The sequence below is a fragment of the Drosophila novamexicana genome, unplaced genomic scaffold (assembly GCF_003285875.2).
Source record: "Drosophila novamexicana strain 15010-1031.04,08,12 unplaced genomic scaffold, DnovRS2.1 tig00001385-arrow-arrow-pilon, whole genome shotgun sequence".
In the NCBI taxonomy this organism is placed as follows: domain Eukaryota; kingdom Metazoa; phylum Arthropoda; class Insecta; order Diptera; family Drosophilidae; genus Drosophila; species Drosophila novamexicana.
In genome coordinates, this window is record NW_020824853.1 from 440836 (window position 1) to 461611 (window position 20776).

Sequence of the window (20776 nt, forward strand, 5' to 3'; positions counted from 1 at the left end):
CATGTTGTCAAACTATATGTTGTTTATTCAAGCGTTCACTTTGGTTTAACTGCCTGTCTTGAATGCACTTTTAAGTTAAACAAGCTCTTTATCTGCCCTTTAAATATTTGGCAAGCAGCTAGAATTGTAGTGTTGCCACCTTTGCCAGACCTTTACATCTGGCAGCCTTCAAGCAGTGTTGGCAAACAATAAACAGCTTGCAGTCGACATATTTGAATATCTGTTAAACAAGTTCTCTATCCGCCCTGTTATTCAACTTTTTCCTTAGTTGGGCGTTGCCACACTTGCTCATATTCGACAAAACCAACGAAGCTTAGTGCTTTGATCAATTTGAAACCAGTTTACACACGGTACCAAACCGTTTCGTAAGTGGTTCAGTGTGTTGGCTTTCAAAGTACTTCAGACACAATGCAGAAATTTGGTCTGTTAAATATTAAACCAAAACGTATTTTTACAAGCCACCAATTTGTTTCCTTCTGAATGTAAATACTTTATTAAAAACTGAGAAATATGGTCAGAAATTTACAAATTTATTCCGTAGAGCTGTTCCCGTGTTGACTTGGTCTTACTGACGTGCGGGTGTGGGTGTAGGTAGGCTGTGTATGGATCGGAGGTGTGTGTTTGTTTGTGTGTGTGTGCGTGTGGTGTGTGTGTGTGTGTGCAGGGGGGGCTTGTCGGTCCTCACGAATATCGAATGATGTCGATTGGCAATTTGCTGCACTTGCCGCGGTACAACTGAATATTGAATATGAAGCGATTGCTTGCGACGGCTTTCTGAGCACGTTTATAAATATTTGATGTGCCACACACACGCGCGCACACACACTCAGACTGCAGCAAATTGTGTTATGTGTAATTGCGCACTATATACATATCCATATCCATATCCATATCGGCGCCATAACATTCCAACGGGACAGATTTAATAAAGCGCCAGCACCGAAAAGGTATCGCCTAAATTCAGAAATTCATTGTTGGCTGGCCAGATGATTATCCAAGCGGAGCTGAACAACCGCCAGGAGACAGCAACGAGAAGCCAGCAGGAGCAGAAGCAACAATCTGAAATAGAGATGGTCGCGTGTCACAATTGATTTCTTTGATAACTCAAATTTCTTACACACCCCTTAGCAAAATGTCTAGATATTGGAGTTTTTAATACATAGTTATAATTCAATTTGGAGCAAATCAAAAGCCTTTTGTTTAATTTGAACTTTTAGCGTTCTCACCCATTTTTCGCTCATGCGGGTGGATTTACTTGGAAAACAAATTCACACAGAGCATTTGAAGCTGTTTATAAATAAACTTATATATAATTAGAGCTGGGCGATTTTAAAAACAAGTCTAGTGTGCGAAAATACTAAATACAATAATTGAAATTGAAGTATTCATTTTATTATCTCACTTGTCACGCATTCCATCGCATCACGCGCTCATCTCTAGTGACAAACGTAACAAAAGGCATCGTCTCAGTTTTATTTTCACCCCCGTTAGGGCTGCCCCCCTCGCAGCCCCTCTCCGTGCTACACCCATGTTTTATTCAGTGGAGCCGCTTCGGTTATTGTATATCGGTGGCGTTGCCGCAAATAGTTTCATTTTGTAGTCATTGTATTTTCTCCGACTCAGCAGAAAGCCAACCAAAATTGGCATAAATATTTGAGCACCTATTTCGCTGGCTGCTAGCGCCGTCTCCTGCTTCAAGGATAAATACAGTTATTGGGATGATATTCCTTCTTCTTTATCTTGTTCGGATGCGAATCGTAATCAATGAAAATGTATCCACTTGCATTGATTCATTTTCCTATATTCAATTAATAGCTCTCGAAGTGGAAACTTTACCACACAAAAAAGAACTCGACATTGAAATTGTTCTCCCTTAAGTAGACCTTAACTTAAATATTGATATTGAAGTGGTTTACAAATATTTCCGAAAACCTGCCTGCACAACTTACTTGATTTCTCAAACATGTTTTAATTGAGATTTGTGCGAACGAGAGAAGCAACAGAAGTGCTTTGCATTTCCGCATTCATACATTCTGAACGTATTTGCTCTCGAAGCCTCTTGTTAGTGTTAGGCAATGCCCAATTCTCAAACAGTGCTGCAAACGGAAGTGTGAGCTTAGCTGTTAAAGTTCTGACAAAAAATTCAAGTAGAAGTTTTAAATACGAATGAGGATGTTATAAAACTGAATAAAGGAATGAATTAGTCACAAAATGTACAACGCGTTGGAACAGACGAGTACACTATACAAAAATACCTGATCCGTATGCACAGCATGGCCGACTGACTGGCTTTCAGTCTTTTAGTATGGCTACCTTGATTTTTGGAGCACTTCAGCGTTTCTTCTTATTGACGTTGAGTAGCTTCTGTGTGCTGAAATATAAGAGTATCAAGAGTATTAAAAATGCTTCACCGCAAAGCTAAAGAACCGCTTACCTGAGCACTTCATTCCACAAGAGCATAAAAAATCAAGGCTTATCCGGCTTAAGTCCTTAGAGATTATAAGCTGGCAGCTGGCGTAATAATTCAGTCAAGTTTCTGTAGTTGTTGCTTTATCCGCTCCTTATAACCAGAACAGCTTTCCGAGAACTTGGAATAAGTTTAGTTTAGTTGCAAGCAAGATTGTGAACCAGTTCTGATTCGAATCTGTTCAAGGCCTGCAAATTCAACCAACCATAAAAACAAACCCTGGCTACAAGCGGTACAAGATATTTAAGTTCTTCACATCAAATATAATTGGAAACATGTAGTCTAGAGGCTAAATTAGAAATAGGCACAATCATAATGTAAACCCGTTTGTTTAGTTGGTTAATTTAAATTAAATTAAGTTAATGACTTTGGCCGAATGTAAACGAGCAAATATCATTCAGATATGAAGTGCACCACATATGTACATATTAATATATATATATATACATATAGAGAGAGAGAGAGAGAGAGTGCGACAGGAGCGAGTCGGGTTAAGGGTTTATTTGTTGAGTACTTAAACAACAATTGAGCCACATTTCGGATGCAACTCATTTTCGATGTTAAGCCGAAATGTAAGCAAAAATCATGATGGCTTTGTTGCAATTACAAACGCAAAGCCCCGGCCGGACAGCTCAACCTGCATGTTGGGACTGCGACTAGCTGCCACGCCCCGACCGCCAGCCCGCCCGCCCGGCCGCCTCCTCAGAAAGCGGCTGCGCATCTGTGTGCATCAGTAAATGTATCTGCATCTGCATATGTAAATGCAATCAAATTTGCAACGGTCATTTGGCCAGCCAACCGTCCAGCCAATCTAACGGCTATCATGTGGCATGTGGCATGTGGCATGGACGGCGCATTTATGTATTCAAAAAGCTGCCGCTGCCTCACTGTTGCTGTTGCTGCTACTTCTGCTGCTGCTGCTGCTGCCACTGCAACTGAATGATGTTTACCTCATAAATAAATAATTGTTAAGCACAAATATATGTACACATTACATGGGCGTGGGCGGGGCTTGTTTGGACGGCTGCAAAGGGGGCTGCACTCCAACGGGCAACAGACAAATTACCAGCAGTCAAAAAGTAGCCGAATTTTCTTTGCCATCGGCCACCCGCAAACCAGAGCCCAGTCATAAAAAATTTAAAAAAATAACCAAAAAAAAACAGGAAAAACTTATTTTTCATAGCCGAATATTGAATACCCTTCTACGGTGTTCTAACAATGTCCTACTTCAATTGTACTCATTATAATGGGCACAAATTTTTACATATTTCCAATTCAAGCCATGTATAAGCTGGTCTAAGCCAACATCTGACTAGAAAAAAGTATTGTATAGAAATCCCCATTATGTTAAGCATAAAATACCCTAGAAAAATAGTTCTTTGCATTCAATCAAACGCTTTCCCACACTTAAGTATCAACTCGATAAATACGTTATTTATCCGCCAGCAAATCAGTTTCTTCAGACATATTAAATAGATAAAGTATTTCGAAATTCTGCGCTGATAGGAGCTGGCAGGAGGTCACAAATTTCATAACAAATTGTTTATATTTAATCAGTCAAGGGTATGTATTAAATTAAAATATTCCAAAAAAAATCCCAAAAATATTGTACTCAAATGAAAATCCACTTATACACAGCCAAACCGTCTGTCTGTCTGCCTGTTTGTGAGTGTGTGCGTGTACGGCGGGGTTAACATTTTTATACGCAGCTTATCAGAGGATTATGCACAAGCCTATTAAAAGGTTGCCCGACATTTTTGGCTTGTGCTGCGCCGTTGCACAGTTTCTGGTTGCATGTGCAGCAGGTCGCTAATTGACAACAGTTTCCATTATAGAAAAAAAGGACCATTCATTCGCAACAGCCCCTTTCCCCACCTGCGCCGACACTTCCACGTGCAGCACTCTGTCAAGCAGCCACATATCTTTTTGGCCAATGCACGCCTCATCGAGCTAGACAGCAGCCACAAAGAAACTGCCAGGAGTCGTAGTGGTTAAGACCAAGGAGAAGCAGCAGTTGGGGTAGGAGGGAGAGGAGCAGGAAAAGCGGGCACAACTGGCAACTAAACCAAATAAGTTCCACTCGAATGGCCACAAAGTGTGAAGCATCTCGCAGCGGGCGGCTGACAGGTGACAGGAGACAGCAGACAGAAGATGAAATGTCAGGTACTATATCATTTTTTAGTGTTGGGCAACCGCAGTGCAGCCGCAAAACGAAAGGGAGCAGCCGCACAGGACCACTGCAAGGATCTTACACAAAACATGGCACAGAGCCCAAAATACGAACGTTTTTGTGGCGAAAGTGCGCGCCAAGAAGATATCCTCTAAAGGAACTTCGCCAACTATGAGATTGTTAACCTATAATATGTATCTAGCTTCGCTTCACATGATTTTCCACCCATTTTCCACTCGTGAGGGTGGTCTTCTAATGATGAAGACAAAGCGAAAGACGTGTTCCACTCATGAGAGTGAAATCATGGACTTTCTATTGATCGTATTGACAGAAACATTACATATACAATTTTATATGTTTCGAATCTATGGTCTCTGAGATCAATAGGAGAGAGATCATATAAGTGGAAAGGTTTTAGGTAATCTACAGATGCCTATCAATAAAAACGATGCCTGTTGTGCTTGTTTATGAAACCTACTGTCTAGTACAGGGTAACAGGATATAAAATCTTGAACCCGAACACCGTATCCAGTATTCGGTGTACCCTATTCGGTATTGGGACGGAGGCCAGCACTTGAATTAAAGATCTTACGGTACTTATTCCGTGTGCTGAATGCGACAAGACGTTCCATATGCAGCTAGATACACACACAAGCACACACGCACATGCACACACACGCACACACACACAAGAGCATACACACTTGTGCTAAACCAATTTGTCTGGCTGCTTGTGGTGCCGTCTGTATGTGTGTTTGTGTGTGCACTTAGGTGTGCGTGCGAGTGTGTGTGTGTGTATTCGATTGTAAACATTGCTGCTGCTGCTGTTGTTGTTGTTGCTGTTGCCAGGACGGTGCAATCGAATAGTTGTCAAAAAACCCATCAATATTTCCTTATTAAATCAACTTAAACTATCAAATGAAATTCCAGAATATCCGCACATTTCTGCTCTGCAATTTGTTGTCCACAACTTGTTGTGTTTGAGGCTTTGGGGAACTGCTCGAGCTGCCCACTGGGGCAAAAGCTGAAGCCACATTACAACTGAGCAACAGCTGCTGCTGGCTCTTTGCTGTTGCTCATTTGTAGTGTGCGTTGGGGCAATACGAAATGTTAAACAAGTTTGCAACCAATTTGATAGAATCCCAGTAAATTGGCCAAATGCTTTGCAGGAGAGCTCAATAAGATTTCGGCATGAAGGCTATCCGATTTGAATCTTAGAGGTAATGAAATAATTCTGAACTTGTTTTAGAAAGCTTTTCAATTGATTGTAGGGTATCTACGCTTTGGTCTCAATCAACTAGTTGTTTTGCCTTCTTGTTGATGTTAAAGACGCTGTCGACGTCGTCGGAGCTTTCTTCTCTTTGCCGGCTCATAAGAAATTCATAAGTATTTCCGCTTCTGTGATTTTTGATTCAGTAATTAAAATGCAACTGAGATTGCGCTACGAACGTGTGTGTGCGCGTGTGTGTTGGTGTGCGTTTGCAGGTGTGTGTGTGTGTGTGAGTGTGTCTAGAACATGTGTGCTAAGTAGAAGGATTTTTCATTTGCCAGGCGCGTGTTTGTTATTGTTGTTGTTTGTGTTTTGAGTTTTGTTGATATACTTTACACACACACATGTACAGCCACACCCACACACGCACAACTTAAGTTACAAAAGGCGTCGGAACTGTTAGGAACTGTTATGCCAGGTGTTCAACTACTGCAAATGCTTGGGCTATCAAGAGAGTTCGGCGAGTAGTTTTCCAGCTATGTGGGCGCGTGGGGTGGTAATTCTTGTGGAGAGACTGTGGGTGGATTGGGTGGATCTGGCGCTGATTGCTTAAGCGCATTGTAGCCGAGCTTTGATTGCTTGAAATGGTTTCTAAGCACCTGCCCCGTCAAGGCACGGCAAATGCAACAGTCGCAAAACGCATTATCTGCTCTTTCAGCTGCCAAGTGGACAAGAAGTGGAGGTGCAGCAGAAATGAGAAACTAAAAAGAAAAAAAAATATTGATTAAATAAATGTATATGGATACACAAACACAAACAAAAAAAATGTAATAAATATATATGTACATATATAAAATCAAGATAGTGGGAAAAGTAGTAAAAAATAAAATAAAAATAATACGGAAAATATAACATTCTGCAATTTCATTTACAAAAGTTTATCTACAAGTGCGCGATTGCCCGGCTAGGCTGGGGTAGGGGGGGTGTGGCAGGTTGTGTGGCATCCCGGAACCAGAATGCGATTTAAGCAACAAGAAAAAGGCACGGGCTAAGAGCCTTGCCTCTTGTGGCAGCCGCAGCAGCAGCAACGGGCCAAATGAAAGCAAAAAACTAATGGCATCAAAGAAGAAAATCAAATATTGCTCGAGTGCCACTGGCAGAAAAGCCACAGCAACAACAACAACATTCAGCGGTTGCCGTGTAAGAAAACATGCAGATGGTCCGTCAAAAGTTTTGGCTGTAACTCGCGAATGATAAACCGCGTCGAAGCTAAGCCAAAAGGCAGCTGGCCGGGCGCGGGGCAAGGTGGCTGGAGAGGCGCTGCCTTTCGAGGCGAACGAGTTTATATGATTTTGATGAATTTCCGTGGCAACGACGCCAAAATGAAAATGAAAATACTCAGCAAGAGAGACCAGAGCTGGGCAGGAGCTGGAGCGCGCGACTCGATAAGTAGCAGTTAGGATTTTGCTGCTCAACATCCGCGGTTCAAGACGCTGGAACAGAGTGTGGGCGAGTGCGGTATATGCTGGAGGAGGGGGCCTGGGGCTGTGGCTCAGGCCGAGCTACCTGCTTTGAGTTTAATATAAGAAATTGCAGTGCGAACGATAAAAATCATTGAAGCTGCGACGGACAAGCCAAGGGACGGCCGGCGCGATGTGGAATGTGGAGCCCGGAGAGATCGGACCGGGGCGTAACATGGACAAGTGAAGCCACTCGCACTAGCTCCCGCCATGGCACTGGCACAAAGTAATTTCCTGCAATTTAAACTTAAGAAAAATAAGGAAGCGTCTTTGATTTCCGTGTGAAATGATGTGCGCATCCGAGATTACAACAACAAGCGGAAGAGCTTTGAGGCACCGAGCGAGCGGAGCACCTGACGCTGGGAGAGTCGCAATAGAATTTAATGAAGAACTTGCTTGATTTGATTTATTATTTGCTTAGGTCCCGCTTAGCTCTATATTAATATTGGATTATGATCAAGCGACCAAGCTGCATTCACAGCTTTTGCACACATCCTACGAGTTGCACTCGCATTGAAGAACTTTTATTTGTTCCGGCAAGTGCTCAGCCAAATAAGAGCGAACCGGTTCGTAGCTGGAACTGTCTTTAGTATGAAATCTATTCACAAACCAAGCCAATCGCACGACAAACATCTGAAATACTATTGGAAAGGATCCATCCTAAAAGCATCATTTGCATTTTAAATTATTTTTATAATCAATTTTTAATAAATTATTTTTATAATTTTCAGCTCATACATTTGCGTTGTTAATTGTTTATTAAGCAGAAAAGCGTCCTTGAAGCTTGCATATGCAGACTAAAGGAAAGAACTTATTTTTGAAAGAATTTGGTTATTCCATTTGCTGTTCAGTTGATTAAAACGCATTTTTTACCATTGCACAAAACTGATTCTAAATACAGTTTCCCTTCAGAGGTGAGAGAGTTCAGAGTTTCTTTCGATTTACACATGATACCGCTTTCTTTGCGGATCTGTTCTCACGCTTGGCGTTTGCAGGCTGATGGCAACTGCCTTGTAACTTTGCCCTTAAGTTGCTGCGCTCGCCTCTGAACGCATTTGCAGCGATAGTTTCTTTTAACGGTATTCCCGTCTATGAGTATTACGTTCTGCTCCCTTTGCCATAGTACGTACTTTGTTAAATGCTTGTTATCTCGCGTTTAAGGAATATGTACTGCGCTCCAGGACGGGCTCGTTGCCATTTAGTAGCGCATGACGCCAGTTTTTGAGCTGTTTTTTCTTTATTTATTTTCTTGTTCTTGTTGTGTTTTTGTTCTTTTTTTTTGCCAGAGACATTCATTCCAATCAGACACTGGCTACCGATATACCGTTTGTAGGCTCACCCATGCCAGTGCCAAAAAAATGTCATGTATCGCATCTTTTTCTGCCCAGTTTTTATCCTCGTCCAAATGATAAAAGCGAGTATATTGGTCTTGTGGTATATCCGTGTTGCTGATCCTCCTCATGACCTTTCAACATGTGGAATACATTGAGCTACGCCTACTAGGGGCGGGCCTAGGCTGAAGTCAGCTATGACCTCCCCCAAGGATTGCCCAGCCACGTTGCCTGAAATCGCGAAATATTCCATAGCTTGACAGCTGAGCTCCTCTCCTCTCAAAAGCAATCCTATAAGATTCCAGCTACACGCACTGAGAGCTGCGCATATTGGACTGTAGACGAGCATCGCGCAGTCAGTAACAGCCGACTGCAATATTCCTACTGGTTTTTTTCTTATTTACTTCTTTTTTTTTTGTCACATTTCGGAAATGTTTGCGCCCAGAGCAGCAGCGGCAGCGGCATCAGCTACAACTGGCCGGCCAAATGAAATGCCTGAGGGCAGTAAATTTAAGCGGCTGGCAGCAGGAGCAGGAGCAGGAGCAGTAGTAAGAGCCAGTAGTAGTAGCCGGCAATGGCCACGTGGCGTGCAGAGTATTTACCGCCATGTGCATAGTTTGCAAGTCTGCGCGGCCGTCGCGACACCTGCAGGAATGGCCGTAGCTGGAGCTGGAGCTGCACTCCGACATGGCCACTAACAGCATCAAAAAGTGCCAAGTGCCGAGTGTTTGCCTTGGTCAGCGCTGCCCAAGCCCGGCACCGACATTTAATTTTTGTTTTCTTCCTCTTTCCCTATATTTTTTTTTGTCACCATTTTTGGCGCTGTGACATTTTCTGGGCTCAGACCCATGCACCAGCCACCAGATCCAGACCGTGGCCTAATATGCTAGCCGTATAGTTGGAAGTTTTCTATTTGGTTTTTTTTTTTTTTTTATATATTTTTTGTGCACTTGTTGGCTACTCTTTTATGCACATCGATTTTCGCTCAGTGCTTTTTATTTGCCAGACAAAATGGACAGCGGACAGCTGTAGGGCTGTTTGTTTGTCCACCGTTTGTTTATGTGCCGTTACTGGGCAGGAAGTTTTTAAAGCGACATTTAACAAAGCACCCAAACTCGGTGAATACACCCTGCTTAGACTCCCAGCTGCAGTGCCAAGAGTGCCAAATACCCAATGCCGGGGTCTGTCTGAATGTCGTCATTCCACGTGCTGACTTCAGATCGTATTCCAGATTAAATCACAAATCACCTTCTGCTATATAAACCAACATAAGTTCAAATTAACTCAACTTTGATCAACAAGTGCCTACTAGTTCAGTTCATTTTGTTGCTTTATTCATTAACCAACACTGCGGGTCATTGCATTGTGCTGGCAACGCTGCAGACAATAACAACTGTTTAGTTCTAGCTCATCTTTCAATTCAGCTCTGACCGGATCACATCAAGTGCGTTTTAGCTTAACGTTTCACAATTTATGTTCACTATTTGAAGTTCAGTTCAAGTTTCACAAATCATAAGAAATGTGTTCTAATTGAGTAAAATCGAACAGTTAATATTGTTTAAGTTTACCTAGGCTTAGAGACAAATTCATTGCAGCACTGAATATGTTGTTGCATACATTTCGCAGCACTCATGTATGCATTAGACAACACTGGAACTTCTTGAAGGCAACTGCACGGCCAATTAATAAAACTAGTTTACTTGGATAACTAAGTTTGTCAAGCTCTGCACATGGCAGTACCTCCACAGCTGCAACCCTGCCCCTGCTCTATCAGTTGGCTTAGTTTGATTGACGGCGTTTGAGGCGGCGGCTACTGCATTTGCGTCTATGCCACCAAATCGTGCGACAAAGTGAAATGCACTTAGGTCTCGAATGTGTGTGTGTTCCTGTTAGTGCCCTGCATTTTGCAACATTGCATATTGTGAGGCACGCTTAAATTCAATTAAGCTACAAAGGAAGTTACACAAAACACAAGGACCACATGCGTCCGTCCAACCGTCGCCCCATAGCAAAACGATGACAACATCGACTACAACGACGACAATGTCAGTGTTGGAAAGCATAACTTGAAATGCTGGACTACTTACTCTGTATGTTCTGCATAAGTTGTCGTGATGGGAAAGAAGTGGAATCAGGATAGCATTTCCATTGGGTGTGTCCAACTCTATGGCAAATCAGATTTCGTCTTCTGCAAACCTATTACCTGTTAGGTCTGTCAACATTCTCTAAGCGGGATTCAGATTTCGACCATGCCTCAGCTTGTAACTAAGTGCTCCTTTTCGTCATCTTTTGGATTCTGGTAAGAAGCAAAGTCTAAGTGAAACGAGGTTAAACTGTTTTCACCTATCGCGTTGACCCAACCACACTCTTTAAGCTGTTGCCCTCCTGGCGCAAATTCATTGATGCACCAATTCGCTCAAGCATTCAAGCTCGCACTCATTCAATCACAGCTGCTGCTCCGGTTGCCGCTTGTTTGCAATATTCGAACACTTCACGTTGCACTCGGGTACATTCAAAGGGTTTGTAATGAAGCATTCACTAAGAACAAGACCTGGTCGAAGCATAAGGTGCATCTCACTTCACAGGCAACGCTCTTTTTGATGGAGAATTATTTGATTTAAGTTCGCCAATTATCAAAACGAAATCAATTGCAATCGAGCACAGGATATGAGTTTTATTTTCTTATCTAGATTAAATTGGCAATTAAAAAAAGATTCTTTCAATTTGCCAAGATGTTTTCCGTTGTTCCGCAAAAGGTGCCAATTGATTTTAAGATGCATTTGAAAATAATAGAATATTTTGGATTTAAATATTTACCTAAGGCTGACATATTTATTGACTCTATTGAATGTTTGAAGAAAAATAAATAATTTTATTGAATAATTCCAAGACAAAATTTGACTTTGAATAAACTTGTAATTACCAAAACTTCGGCAATATTAAGGTAACTTTTCAGTTAATTTTCATAGATAAATTTATATTCAGATATACTTATAATTTCATAATTGTTTAAACTATTTTTTAAATGGCTTAAGAAAATGTATTTCTCAGGCTAAGATTGATATTATTTATCTCAGACTGCATTATCCACAGTCATTGCCTGAAACACAATCAACTGCTCTAAAAGCTAACATTCGCCGTCAGGCTTTTGATAATTTAGAGATAGGGTAGATGGTTATCGATGCATCGAGTAAAATATTTTCCAATTTTGTTTTTTATTTTTTCTTTTGTGCTCCACGCCTGAGTTGTGCAATGGAGGGATGTGTGAGGCGGGGGTGGATATGTAGATGAATGGGTAGATGGCTGGTGGGTTGTTTGAGTGTGTGGGCGTATGGGCGTGGCCATGTAGCTGCTTTTTAATTTCATTTACACGCTTTTCAACACTGCTCAACATCAATCGAGCTCTATTCAAATGTTTTTCTAGGTGTTCGCCCAACTGGCTGACCGAAAGGACACACATATGTGCATCTATGCATGCATACGGGTAGGTAAATACATAAAGAATGGCTCTATGCACACACATGTACGTGCACGCCTGTATTTAGATAGTTGTTTTACCTTTTAGCACGCACGCAGGGTTGGATTTGCTGAAGCATAAACCCAAAATGCGTTGCTTGATATCTTCTGCATGTGCATCTGGAACTGATGTTGATGATGACGCCCGATGCTCTGCTCCTGCTCCTGTTCCTGCTCCAGCTGCTTGTACCGGTGCTGGTGCCGGTGCTGATGCTGGTTGCGTTGCTGCTACTATGTACAACTAATTCCATTAAAGCAAGCTCTAAGTTGATTTTCAATTGACTCCTCATTTGAGGAGGGCCAACGTGGCAGCGGCAGCGTCTGCGCTGTCAGCAATCAACATGTTCAATTGAGCATATCCTGCCTGGGCAGGACACAGCCAGAGCGACGCAATGTGATTACCCAACGCTATTTCGTACACACACGACAGCAGCAAGGAGCAGAGGCAGAAGCAGCAGCAGCAGCAGCATCGCCCAGGACACAAGGACATCCTTGATGGCGTCTGTCCAGCGGGCGCCCGTTGGTTGCCTTTTACATTTCATTGGATTTTATGCGTTTTACTTTATGCTGATGTTTTTATTATTAAATTTCCCTGAATTTTCATTTACATTTTTTTGTGTTTCGCTTCACTTCTGCTTAAGCTTGCAACACTGACCTCCCCGCCCGCCGCCCACTTTTCGGTTGTTGTTGTTTTTGTTGTTGACTGCTGCTGCTGATGACTCCTCTTCATTTTCACACTTTTCATTCAATTTATCGCATTTCGCAAATTGAGTGTCGCTTTGCTTAGATGTTCTGCCCCGGTCCGTTTTATTCCTGCTTAACCTCCACTTCCACACAGCGGACTTGTCCAGGCACAGTCCTGATACCAATTGTGCTATTATCCTTCAGCCGCTCGCCCCGCCTCGACTCGTATTTCATAATTAGCCATTTTTAGATCTGCGATTTCAAGTCTATTTACTTAAGGCAACAATTCATTTTAAATCACGATATGCATGAACATTTGTATAAAGAACAGCCAAGCCTAAGCCTGAAGAGAACCATATAAAAAAAAACTGCTCAATTGAAATATAAATATTATTGATATAAATGGTGTTTATATAAATATAAACAAGGGTTCACAGAAAAATTCACATACCCACGCACAATTATATTAGATACACATAGGCACATGCACATGTACGTACGAAATATATATATGTACATATATATAGATATATGTATATAGCACATACACATATGTACATATAAACACACATATCTAACGTTTAGCAAACGCCAACACTTGTTAATGTAGTACTTAACTTACTGTAAAAGCCTAGACTTGCAAGGCCTACTTGAATTCATGAGAATCGCATAGAAGGGCAATATTTAAATGCGTTAATTAGGCAAGTGACACACATATTTTCATACATGCATGCATGCATGCATATACATATAAATATACATATACACATGCACATGCACACACATATATATGCCTGCAAGGGCTATAGAAACTCGAAAATTTTTCTTAAAATAAAGTTTATTCCTGCAGCACACCAGATATTAAATATGGCAGTATACCTATTGTATTAAAAGTGTAAATATCTTTGCCCTAATTAAGTAAAACCCATACCAAAAACCGTCTTCGCTCTGCTCCAGGAGTTGCCAACTCTGCAGTTCAAGGCGAATGAATGTGTGTGTGTGTGTGTGTGTGTGTGTGTGTGTGTGTGTGTAGTCTTGTGTATATCGCAGCTTGCTTTCAACACCTTCAGCCGCTGCCCAAAGCCCACTGCCGCTCCCCCTCCCAGCTACCGCTCATTCAACCTATTCGCGTTCCAATTCATTTTTCAAGCTACCCGCACTGCTCTGCCCCATCCACCTACGTATCCCGACGACCCTTTGCCAGCATCGCCTTGTGCACGCTTCATTTTTGGCAGCTCATGAATATTCATGGACATGAACGCGGAAAGGCTTGGCTAGCTATCTGGCGGCGTCAGCAGCTGACTGGACGGGGTGGTGCGCTCTGTGGTTGCTGTGGAGGGGCCATTACCATCCACCAGCCACTGCCCTGGCATATTATGCAAGCCATATTTTTTGTCCGCTCGCCGCGTTTACACAAATTGTTCACGCCCTACACTTAGCGTGGGCAAAGACAAGCCAGCCCCCATTCCGACCAAGGAAGCTCTCCAAGAGGCGCTTGTATATGTGTTTTGGTGCGTGTGTGTGTGTGTGGAGACTGTTTATTATGGGAATCTATCTAAAGTTCGCTACGACTGTGGTTTACGCTGACGGCAATTGAGCTGCTCGTCTCAGTACTGAGCGCTGGCTCCTGTTCCTGCTCTGGCGCCTGGCTCTGTTGCTGTTGCTGCTGCTCTTGCTGTGGCTCTTGCTCCTGGTCCGGCGCCGGCTCTTGCTCCTGTATGTAGGGCAGCAGTAGCTCCTGCTCGAGCTTGGAGTTCGGTTTGGCCTTTGGCATTGCAAAGCGTTTCGTCCAGTAGCGCGCAACTTTGTCATGCTCCTTGCGATTGCATTTGTATTGGTCGGCAATGCCCATGACGAGTGGATCGTTCGGATTGCATTCGCCGATTAGCACCCAAATGGATAGCAGCACCTTGGCAATGTTCATGACTGGCGACCAGCGTTCGTTTAGCACATCGAGGCAAATGACGCCACGACTGTCAACGTTGCAGTGATAGATGCGCGTTATGAAACGGATTTGTGGCGGTCGGAATGGATACGCACCCGGAAAGCGTATGTCTAGCTTAAAAATACCGCCCTCATAGGGGGTGCCGCTGGGCCCCATTATGATCGCTTTCCAATGGAACAGATCCTCCTTGTACATCTCGGCGTTGCAGTTCGGCGGCGGATTTTCAATGATTTCGTTCAGTTCCCGCTTAATCCGCATTACCGGCCCGTTCAGCTGTGTCATTGGCGTTGCCGAGCCCATTCTGTTGTTGTTGTTGGTGATGGTGGTGGTGGTGGTGCTGGTGGTGTGGGTTGTGTGGGTGGTGCTGCTGCAGGCACCGCGCTGCTGTCCCTGACTAGTGCTGGGCGCATTCTCGTCCTTGTTCGCCTCATCGCCAGCTGGCAGCGATCTGGCTGCCATCGTAGCCGACGGCTCCTCCACGGTCATCGTTTCGGTTGTGCTGCCTTTGGCTTTTTGAGGTGCCACGTTCGACAGGTTCGACATGCTTCCGGGTTTTTAAGTTAAACGGTTGTGCAATTTGGAAATTTGTTATTGGAAAAATTGTTATTGGGAATTTGCTATTGTTTTCTTGCTGTGCTCACATGATTTTAACTTACATTTCAGGAGTTTCATCGAAAATTCAACAACAATTATATTCAAGAGCTACAGAAAGAACTCGTACTCGCTTCTATAAGTAATCGATGCATTGCACAGAATCGCCAAAAGCCCATGCGTACAGTGCTGAGAAGTATGCTTCGAACACTCGGCAATCGCATTGCAGTGTGCATTAATTTTCTTGTTATAAATATGTCAGTTAGCTAGTTGTTGTTAATCTTAAATTGTTTGAAGTTTTCACTTTCACGAAGCAAATGGCACTCAACCGTGATTGTCAATAGGCTTATGTGGATCGCTAACAACATATCGCATTACTTCCGGCTCATATTCTAGATAGTTGCCATACAATATTATGATTATAACCTAACAAATGTTACTGTTAGCCTACAAATAGAATATGTGTAGCCCTGATCTTACATGCGTGGCCCGAATAACTTATTTGAACATACATTTGAAGATAGAACAATAAAACACACAGTTTTGCCAAATGAGATGCTGCCTTTTCAAGAGAAGGTAGCGAACGCAATATTCTCCTGACAATGCCATCAAATGGCACGGATTCAAGGATCCGCCCATTCGCTGTATCGTCGTATTTTCGCTTGCTTAAGCAAGTCAAATGTTAATGAACTTAAAGAAATTAATTAAAGTGCCACACTAACATCCACACAGCCAGGTCTCATCTGCCACATGTGTGTGTGTGCGTGTGTGTGTGTGTGTCTGTGGATGGCTTAACGCCTGCGACGCCTTTATTGAAAATGACATCCGGTTCGGCCATCAAGCGGCGTCATTGGCCGCTGGATCGTCGCTTGTCGCAAAGTAAATGCAATAAAAGCAACACCAAAAGGGATTGGGGATTCAAGGTGTACACACACACACACCTATGGGGGGCGTGGCCTGGCCTGGCCGGGCGCTGACAATATTGCAAAAACGTGTTAATTAAAAAGCAACCAACTACCTGATGCTCTGCAATTCAAACTGAGTACAGACATTTTTATTATCACCTTATACGGGGATTCACAACTTGTAAAGTTGGCCAGGCGGGCGCTGAAGACGACGGCGTCGCACTTTAAGATTCGCCTCAATAGTCGACCAATTCGGCAGCGTTTCCTCTTGGGACTTCTTGCTCCACAGTATGCCCACAGCCGCAACCAGCTCCAGCGCTATGAAGATCGCCCAAAGATTGCAGATGAGCTGCAGCCAGAGACTTTGATTGAGCAGCAGCCTGCGCAGATACCAGAATGCGCACAACAATGGCAGACTCAAGGCCAGTGTTGAGAAGAGCAACAATTTGGGACGCGGTCCATGCGGGCTCAGGTTGAGGGTGTAGCCCACATAGATACGCAAGCTCTCGGTGATCACGGCCAATGTAAAGACCAGGAATACGGGCACTCCCACCTGGCGCCACTCCTGCAAAAAACTAAATGTCAATAAGTACTTGTGGAAGCTACGAGAAAGTACCTACATAGATGAGCATGTAGAGCACATAGCTGACACACCACGTTAATGCTATGTACAGATTGCCCTCCAATAGGATTTGCAATAAGAGATTGGAACGTATCGGCGACACAATATGCGGCATGATTTAGATCTTTTCCACTTAAATTAATGTTGAAACTCAAACCGCCGAGTCCAGCACCAAGCTCTCTTGACCAGCCAATTTATCGGCTTAACTTACCGATAGCTGGTTTTCTCAAAATGGCTGTCGTTAGTATCGACAAGCATAGCTTGTTGTACAGCACTGTTTCTTGACAGCACTGCAGCTGCAAGCTTAACACCACAATAATAAAGCTTACAAATATTACCAGGCCTTGCGCGTACCGCATAGATAACTGACTGGGTTGGGCGCAAACAATATTATATAGTCGAAATGCCGCAAACATGTTAAGTGTATACATGTATATATTTTCACATATGTTTCACAGAGCATAAATATCTGCGCATGTTGAATGCTGGAGCCAATGTCCCGCGTAATACCACCTATGGACAGCCATGGCCCTGAACATTCGACGATATTGCGTAAAATTAACAAATGAGCCTGACAAACGCACATGAGCCGATGCGATGTACCCCAAAAGCCGTTTCGTCGTTTGCGTGTCAAACAGTTTCTGCACTCTCAGCTTTTATTGAATTCCATTACAGTTTCATGTCAGTCAACCGAGAGCGACGTTCGTAACGTCATCATAAAAGGATGCTTCTGCACTGACCAACACGCACCCCCCCACGCACCACCCACCACCCGCTACCACGACCGCCCTCTCCCCTTACGTTACTCGTTTTTATCTCCGCCTCTGCCAGCAGCCCAGGCACTTGGGCTGTTTGCCTTTTGCAGCCGCACGACCAAAATAATGAAGAACAAAAAAAATAAGGGAAAAACACCATTGGACAGCCCGAGTGCCTGAAATTGACATTGTTGTCATTAATGGAAAATTGTTTTAGATGTTCTTACCATTAAGATGTCCATCCGGCTAGTCTAGTCGAACGCTATGTGGCCTCGTGTCCGCTATGTATATAAAAATATATATATATATATATGTAGTGTATGTAAGTATATACAAGGGAATATCTCATAGGCTGGGCCAGCTTAATTAACTTTGACGAACAATTGGGACAGGGGAACATCTAGTTTTAAATATTTTCTCACACCACTTTAAATCTATTTATGTCGATTACTCTTGGGCAAAAAGCGAACCGTTACATATGCTATCGATAGTTGGCCACATGCAACTATCGACTATGGCAACAGTTGTAGCTAGCTGGTGCCCGATTCTTACGACTACGTGGCAACGCCATAGCTTGAATAACAGTAATTTTAATGAAATTATTTGTGGCACTACGTTTCGGCACACTCCCTCAAAAAGAGGAAGCATTTGTCGGGTATGCTGGAATTGGTAGACTTTTGCATTGTTCCCACTGGAACTAGCCTGTACAGTGGTGTACAGTAAACGGGATGCGCATCTGTTGATGACAGCGGCAACTCGGCTAACAAATTTGCGGCTTTGAATGTTTGTGCTCACCATGCGGGTGCACCAGATATGGCTAGTGATAATGGCAGACTATAAAGCAAGGCAGCCAACTTCGGTCCGAATTGTATAAAGTACAAATGGCACTGTGTGTCTGGACAGACATTCGTCACAAAAACCAGACAAAGATGCTTATCCAATGTGCTTTGAGGAGTAGCTTAAGCTGATTGCGTCCATGGAGCTGTACAAACAGATTTTTGCTAAGCACCACAACGGAAACCCTTCAAATGCTAAAATTCTTTGTCTAATAAATTATTTGAATATTGAAAGTACGCCAAGTTGTGCTTTCAAATATGCCAAAAGAAAGTAGGCAAGTCATGAAGTCAACTGTAAATGGGAAACAATATTAAATGAAATCTTAGCTAATAAATAGTGACAAGATGTTCCGTTGCAGATTCCGACAGTGTTGTATATGATAAATGAGAAAAAGCTGATCGATAACAATCGAAAATGCACAATTAGAATCGAAATAATCATGGCATCGATAAGCATGATATGTTATTGTTGAGAATATTATTGAAATGTAGAGTATAATTTGTCTTAGTTGCATGTCAGTATTCAATTGCCATTTTTACCCACTGCATGCATAAGCCCTTTGACTGTGCTCTTAACCATGATAAATCCGTCAAATTCCCGCGGAAGGCAACTCCCGCCGGGTCTGCCGATTACAATAATGTAATGTCAATTAGAAAAGCAGCTAATTTCAGGCCCATTCGAAGTCATAGAAATGCAAATGCTTTTACACTCGCACAAAATTTGAGCGATGTGTAGATGTCGTGAGTGACGGGTGACGAGTGGGAGGGGGGTGGGGGGTTGGCAAGAACGGTGCAAGTTAATTTCGTCAACTAAAAGAGAGAAACTTGTGCGGCTTCTTGAGTCAATCTGATGCGACACAAAAGCCGGCAACTGGCAACTGGCAACTGGCAACTGGTTGTTAGCTGAGCTCTGCTTAGGGCTGAGCCTGGCCAGACTCAATTAATTTAAGGGCTTTTCCCAAACTAAAAGCAACATTGCTGTGGTGCATTCGCTGCCAACTGCCAGCAGTAGACTATCGACTGCCAGCAACACGAATCCGGACTCACAACTGGCTTTGGCATTTCGCATTTGGCGGTCTTCTTGCGCAGATTTTCGGCCCTGGCAAAATTTAATTAAACTGCAAAATTGCCAGCCAAAACAGGCTGAGAGCGGATGTATGTATGCGTGTGAAGTGCGCTCTGGGGGACGCCGGTTGGAGCCACCAACTGCAGCCTGAAAGTTGGCATCTAAATATTATTTTACACGACGCTTTAACTGCAACTTTTGCATGCCTCATAATAATCATAATAATGCCGCGAGCAACAACTGTTTCATTAAAAGAAAAATAAAGCAAGTTAAATAGCGAGAGGGCTGCATTCAGATCATATGATGTCCTGGCCGGGCAGGAGATTGGGGGGCTTGCAGTGGCTGGGGATTTGGGGGGTTTTTCGTCTCGGCGTATGTTGTTTTATGCGTATGATATTTTGCCAAGCAAAAGTTGTAAGGCAAAAGAAGATGTTGCAAGCAAGAAAAGGATAATTTCTTTACCACCATCCCCTCTCCATTCCTCAGCCCCTCGCCGGCACCCTTAATGTTGTTGTTGCCGCTGTTGCTGGCAACGCTTTTGGCGTGGGAAGCAAGGACTTGCTCTCTTTTAGTTAAATGTTTCAAAAGAAAAATTAAAAACTTTTTACAACAGCACACGCGAGCTGCCGCCGCTGCCGCTGCTGCTGTTGCTACTTCATCTTCATAATATGCTGCAAGCTGTGGACGAGGCACGAGCGGAGGCTGTTGCAAGTGCAAGTGAAAAAAGTTAAGCGGCCAAAGCAGCCCAAAGATTACGTCGCCCACACACTCACACACACACACACACACACACAAGCGGCACACCAAAGACATGTTCCACATGCGACTTAATCTTCACAACAGAAATGGGGGAGGAAAAAACAGAAAACAGCTTCTGGACTCGGCTGCATGTGGCACATGCCACACCACAATAACAAAAGAGCCGGGTGTTTATGCTTCAGGTGCGCTAAGATAAGTTGTCAAGTTCTTGGGCACACTTAAGCCCAAAGATTAACAATCTTCACTCCACTGAGAGCTGTGCTGTATATAAAATGGATATCTGTTTAATGCTGCGCTGGCCTTTGTCTGAATTTGTGAAATTATGTCAATTAATTTTAAATCATATGAACTATTTTAGTTTACTTTTACCAATAATTTTAAAATTCTTTTTCTATGCAC

General features: G+C 43.1%; 2 protein-coding genes across 3 annotated transcripts; both read right to left on the reverse strand.

The window, feature by feature from the left end:
* Positions 1-13755: 13755 nt before the first annotated feature.
* Positions 13756-15491, reverse strand: LOC115767392 (ubiquitin-conjugating enzyme E2 E1). Of its 2 annotated transcripts, XM_030711656.1 has the most exons (2): positions 14939-15491; positions 14760-14871 (listed from the first exon to the last, which is right to left on the reverse strand). In XM_030711656.1, the coding sequence occupies exons 1-2, from the start codon at positions 15384-15386 to the stop codon at positions 14843-14845; spliced, it is 477 nt and encodes a 158-aa protein (XP_030567516.1). In that variant the 5' UTR covers positions 15387-15491; the 3' UTR covers positions 14760-14842. The 2 variants fall into 2 exon arrangements, with proteins under 2 accessions (XP_030567515.1, XP_030567516.1); XM_030711655.1 differs by having other exon boundaries at positions 13756-15491.
* Positions 15492-16473: 982 nt separating this feature from the next.
* Positions 16474-17155, reverse strand: LOC115767393. The gene is made up of 2 exons (XM_030711657.1): positions 16960-17155; positions 16474-16904 (listed from the first exon to the last, which is right to left on the reverse strand). The coding sequence occupies exons 1-2, from the start codon at positions 17074-17076 to the stop codon at positions 16512-16514; spliced, it is 510 nt and encodes a 169-aa protein (XP_030567517.1). The 5' UTR covers positions 17077-17155; the 3' UTR covers positions 16474-16511.
* Positions 17156-20776: the final 3621 nt, after the last annotated feature.